Source organism: Chenopodium album, chromosome 2 (assembly GCF_948465745.1).
Source record: "Chenopodium album chromosome 2, dcCheAlbu1.1, whole genome shotgun sequence".
In the NCBI taxonomy this organism is placed as follows: domain Eukaryota; kingdom Viridiplantae; phylum Streptophyta; class Magnoliopsida; order Caryophyllales; family Amaranthaceae; genus Chenopodium; species Chenopodium album.
The window spans coordinates 67,501,982-67,507,730 of NC_137835.1; the positions used below are offsets into that span (position 1 = coordinate 67,501,982).

The 5,749-nt window shown below is 36.6% G+C and overlaps 1 protein-coding gene across 1 annotated transcript; it reads right to left on the reverse strand.

Moving 5' to 3' along the window:
• Positions 1–1,191: 1,191 nt before the first annotated feature.
• LOC145599855 (nucleolar protein 56-like) lies at positions 1,192–4,608 on the reverse strand. The gene is made up of 8 exons (XM_081655906.1): positions 4,259–4,608; positions 3,439–3,644; positions 3,145–3,302; positions 2,864–3,051; positions 2,512–2,764; positions 2,146–2,294; positions 1,899–2,030; positions 1,192–1,753 (listed from the first exon to the last, which is right to left on the reverse strand). The coding sequence occupies exons 1-8, from the start codon at positions 4,461–4,463 to the stop codon at positions 1,401–1,403; spliced, it is 1,644 nt and encodes a 547-aa protein (XP_081512032.1). The 5' UTR covers positions 4,464–4,608; the 3' UTR covers positions 1,192–1,400.
• Between the last annotated feature and the right edge of the window lie 1,141 nt (positions 4,609–5,749).

A 5,749-nucleotide genomic window follows, 5' to 3' on the forward strand; every position in this document is an offset into this window, starting at 1 on the left:
TTGGCTTGTTGACCCACAAATTATCTAATAAACAGCCAACAGCCAATAATTAATTTACCAAACACTTTTATAAATAGTTAGCTTAAACTGCCAATTTCAAAAGTAATTATAAACAGTTAAACATTCCAGCTGATCAAACAAGTCAAGTGAACCAGCCAACCGCCAACAGCCATTTGCCAAACAAGACCCTAGTGTTGATTTTTGATAAGGAAAATACACAATTTTTAAGGACGGATAGACGGATAGTCATACAAATCAAGGTGCTTCAAAAATCAAAACCAGATCTAAGAGAATAGTCCAATTTAAGAGTTGAAAATTAAATTTTTGGTTCTTTGGTCAAGTCCAGAGTCCAGTCCTAAAACTTATAAAACCCATATTGAACTAGAGCAATTTCTAGTTTAGAATTATGCATAAAAACCTTTTCTTCCTCTGCTCTAAATTATGCATAAACCATAAGTTGTAGGGTGTTGAGTCCAGTGGCGGAGCCAGGATTTTTCACCTAGGGGGACGGACTAAAGGTGACGTACATTCTATAAATGGACAAACCTTTTAAACATACAAGAAATTGTAGGGACTATGCTTAATATTTATAAGTTTTACAACTTGGAAATCCAAATTTCTTAGTTATACAGTCCAAAAATTGAAAAAAAAAAAAGCATATTTACAATAACTTCACCTTCAAATATTCATTTTTGTTTTGAAAGTGATATACAATCAAAATTATCAAATAATTCATAAATGTGATTTCTAATTCACGATAATCCTAACAAATAAACAATTTCTTATTCAAATTTTGTCAATAGCGGATCCATAGGTTCAAAGTTTTTAAACCCGTGACAATTTAATTTATATTGTGATATATAATAAAACCAAACACCTTTACCCGAAATTCCTACTATAACCAATAATTTGGGGTTGTAATGTATGCATTTACAAAAATAAAAATAAAATAAAATAAAAAATTATGTAAATTACTATGGTCGCCACTGGTTGAGTCTATATTAATACGAAGTACACATTTTCTAATATTGATTTCCTTTTTATAGAATTTAATAATATTAAAGATATTTTCAGGCTTGGAGTGGAGACGAAGGGGGTAGTATATTCCTTTCTTCCACCTTTTAGTTGCTTGTTACTTTAGTAACACATTACGAGTAATATCAAACATGGCATTTGACAATAACCCCCATAGAACCAAAAAAGTAACTGACAATAACCCGTTACGATTATCAAAACTTGTAATAGTAATAATCTCATCAGTTCCTACCTTACGATTAAAACAGACAGGGACTAACTACATCCTTAAATGGATCAACCATACATAGATATACGCCATTTCACGCCACAGCCGAATCAGAATCAGGTAAACCCAGGAAACAAAACATAACTTTTTATCCTGTTCATTCTTTTGACTTCTTCTTTTTCTTCTTGCTCTCGCTTACAGCTGATACATCCTCACCATCATCTTTACTCTGTTTCTTCTTCTTCTTGATAGTTCCGTCTTCCTTTTCATCTGCAACAGCTTGTTCTTGTTCTAATCTGCGCTTTTCTTTCTTCTTTTTCTTCTCAGACTTGCCCTCCCCATGATCTTCTTCAATTTCTTGCTCCTCCTGTTGCTCTCCTTTCTTCTTTTCTTTCTTTTTCTTCTTCTCCGACTTTGTTTCTTCCACAACATCGTCATCCTTGGATTTCTTTTTCTTACTCTTTTTTACAGCAGAGTCAGGTTGATTATCTAAGTCCATATCGTCATCATCTGTGCAACCATTGACAGGTAAGTAGCCTTAAAATAAGATCACTCTAAAGTGAATCAACTGTGATACATAGATTAGAGGACAATATCCTTTAACCTCTGGAATCTCAAAATTCAGTATCATACAAGAAAACCGTCTAATACTCACCATCCTTTTGGGTTTCAATTGCTGCTTTCATGACATCAATATTTTTCCGAGGTGCAACACCCTTGTCATAGAAGTCAAGTCGCTCCTCTACTTGTTCACGTAGCTTTTCACCAAAAACAGTAGAGCCCTTCTCTGTATCAATACAAACATATTTCAAATTGAAGATTAAATTTGCACCCTCAATGGCTTCCTCCAAATGAAAATCAACTTGCAAGCGAGCAAATAATAAGTTGTAACCAAAACTAACCTGAGAAACAGTCAATACGAGAGGCAATGGAACACTTGTTTGCAAGATAACGTGCCATCCGGCCCTTGTTCCGAGATGATGCCCGGCCAATGAAAGAAGAATGGAATATCAGACCATACTTGGGCGTGTTTCCTCGTGTTTTCAGGGCCCTTAACAAAACACAATCAATGAGACACATTTCTGATGCACAATAATTCTTACTACTAGGCAAACAACACAAATATCACACACCCTGTCAAACCTCATATTTTCCCAAAGGAAAATCATAGCAAACTAGTGTAAAACCAACCAACAAACCTAGTAGCTTCGTACAAAAAATATGTAAGATACCAAGAGTGCCAAACGTCACCAATGATGAGAAATTACCTGAAGAGTGCTTTCTCAGCACCGAGAATTTGCAGGGTGGAAGAAGGGCACTTTGCCAGATTTGTGAGACTACCAGCATGGGAGATCAATCTAGCTCCGACCATCTCACCAATCAAAGATGTCAAGTTTGGTGCTATGTCATTCATTTTTGTGACCAAGTAATCATAAAGCTTCCTCCTATACTCAGAAAGATCCATTACTCTTTGAGCAAATTGCTGGACATTAATCAAGTCAATGGGAGATAATTCTTGTCCTGCAGGAAAACCAGTGTTATTAGGATGAATTTTCTGCATCTTCTCATTTTAAAAAGCACAAGTGAAATAAACTTTGACAGACAATTGAGTGTATTTACCCATAGATGCTTTAGCAGCTTCAACAATCTCCTTTGCTTTATCTTCATCACCAACAACTTCAGTCAGCTCAGACAGCTTCTCCTCGGACAAATCTGACTTGTTCTCAATATATTTGGCCAATTTAGCATAAAGATAGTTGTCATTGACTATCTTAACTAGTTCGGGGAAATGCCATGAATACCATTCCCTGCATTAGAGAGGGCAAAGAGGTTTTAAAAAAGCCTTGAAATTATTTAAAAGAAAAAAGGGCACAACGCAGTGTAGGTAGCATGTGGCTAACCTGACTCTCATTGAGAATGAGTTTACATCTTTGTCAAGGGTGTCAAGAAGAAAGATAGCTTGTATAACCATGTTGTCGACACGGTTAACATTGAACTTGACCTTTGCCCTGCTGTAGCTGTGTCCTAAACCCAATTGAGATTTCACTAAATCCCCGGGCTACAAAAAATTGGCAAGTGCAAAAAATTTAAAGACAACTACATCCATAACCAGCTAGAAAAAACAAGATAATCAAAAACTAGATGCAAATGTACAAGACAGCCCAAAAAGAAATTTGCAAAGGAAAAATTCACACCTTAAGATTCTTGATGTAATGTTCAAAGTGTAAACGAACACCACGAAGAAGCTCCAACATAAACTCATTACTTCTGCACGAAATGTTAGTCCCTTCAGAAATACTGGCTCCAAGTTTAGAGTCTGCTACTCCAACAATAAATTCCTTGGCCTTGGAATTTTGAAAACTCAGCTCCAAGAAATTTCTCAATTCATCAGTCATAATACCTGTGTTAAGCACAATGTAAGAATCATCTTACATTCAGTCTCATAAAACAATAAAGCTAGCCGATTACAGCGCAAACAAGGTAATTGATGAACAATAAGCTGAAGATACAGCCATTACCCATAATTACAGAATCACATCTTCCTAAGCATCAAAATTCAAAGCCAAACTGATAATTACAATTATGACAATTTTTACCTTTAAAAATTCAAACATTCTATGATTGACAATAAAGCAGAAAACCCATCTCTCAACAGCTAAGCAGGACATGAATTCATATGTAATATGGGTTAGTAAACAAAAAATTATGACAAATTAAGCTATAAAATTTAAACCGTAGCAGCTTATCACTTTCTTTTCTTATCGGTGGTAAAATTTTGTCGATTAATTTGTCCGTTTACCTAGTCTAATATCTTCCTAAACTGGTGCCAAGCTGTTAAACACATACAATACTTCACCTTAAAATCATAACACATTATGAACATTCAACCTATATAAACAACAAAAACCCAGATACAAATTCTAGAACAAAAACCCAGAAACAAATTCTAGAGCAAAAACTATCAAAACAATGTATAAATTACAGACAGAAAGAAATGATAGAAAGAAAACCCACCTTCAGAAACAGCATTGCATTGATTAAGAGCATCAAGAGCAGATTCAAAGGGCTGAAAAGCAGTAAGCTTAACAACTTGACCAAAGCGATTAAGGTCAGAAACAGAGTTACGAACAGCTTCGGTATTCTGCCCAATTTCATCTAAACCTTCAGCGTTAAACAACCCATACCCAGATGAGGATTCGAATAGCAAATACGTCTTCATTGCTACTTTCTCTCTCCTCTGCTCTTTCACTTTCTCTCTCTTCGCCTCCTATGTTGAAGAAGGAAGAAGAAATAGAGAATGGAGGTGGGGTGTTTTTTTTAGGGTTTAGGGTTTTCGTTTGATGACTGAAGCGGGGTATTTTGTGGAATTATGTGTAATTTTATTTAATTTTTTAAATGGAAAATTTGCCAATTACAATTTTTTGTACTAGTATTTAGAATTCGTATTTTGCAAATTGCAGCCCCTTTAAAAAAATTGCAAATAGGGGGTTTGACCCTATCTTTTCATGGTGAAGCATGTGGGGGGCAAAAGGCTTATTGGGTGAAAATGAGTCGTCTTTGCTCCATAAATTCATGAAAGCAAATTTTTTAAAAAATTCATCAGTTATTGAAGCAAACAGGGGGTTTGACCCTAGCTTTTCGTGGCGAAGCATGTGTGGGGCAAAAGGCTTATTGCGTGATGGTTTAGCTTGGAGGGTAGGAAATGGTTCGGGGATTGACATTTGGGAGGATACATGGCTGTTTGTAGATAAGAAACCGTGTAAAATTCCCATAGGTGCGAATGGTGGGGGTAATGTGAAGGTATGTGAGCGGATGTATATGATGATAAGAGTGGGTGGGATGCCTTGAAGATCACTAATATTGTCGGGGCTGATTGGTGCGCTGCTATCCTAGCAACACCGTTGCCTTCTATACCTCAAGTTGATACGAGGCATTGGGGCTGGACAAAACATGGGATTTATGCGGTTAGATCAGGCTATTGGCTTGCCAAATTAGGCAGTTTCGAGGGCTATACTGAAAACTTAAGTGAAGATGTATGCTACTCAATATGGAAGTTGCGTGGCCCTGCTAAACTACAACATTTTATATGGAGTGCAGTGAAAGGTAATTTGGCAGTTAAAGATAGACTCCGTTATCGTCACATTATTAATGAAAGCTCATGCCAAATATGTGGTGCTATGGAGGAGACGATTCTACATGCTCTGTTTGAGTGTGAAGCTGCACAAGACATATGGGATAAGAGCGAGCTACAAAGTGGTATGCTAAATGGCTGTTTTGATGTGGGCTGCGTGGAGGTGTAGAAACTTACTAATTTTTGACAATGAGAGACCTAGTTTTGTCATGTTAGCAGCGGGATTTTGCAGGTTAGTTCAAGAGCATAATTCCAACGCCAGCAAGGTCTTCCAACGTGCTGCAGGTCAGGTACGCATTACAAGTTTTGACGCCTCGCACCCTCCTCCTTCTGGTTGTGTGAAATTTAATTTTGATGCTCATGTTCCCAATTCT

What these genes read in the sequence shown, in the direction of transcription:
- LOC145599855 (XM_081655906.1), bottom strand. Translation starts at nt 4,463, where the DNA reads ATGAAGACGTATTTGCTATTCGAATCCTCATCTGGGTATGGGTTGTTT. An exon ending in ATGCAATGCTGTTTCTGAAG is followed by an intron (nt 3,645 to 4,258) that starts GTGGGTTTTCTT and finishes TGCTTAACACAG; the next exon opens with GTATTATGACTGATGAATTG. An exon ending in ATTACATCAAGAATCTTAAG is followed by an intron (nt 3,303 to 3,438) that starts GTGTGAATTTTT and finishes AATTTTTTGTAG; the next exon opens with CCCGGGGATTTAGTGAAATC.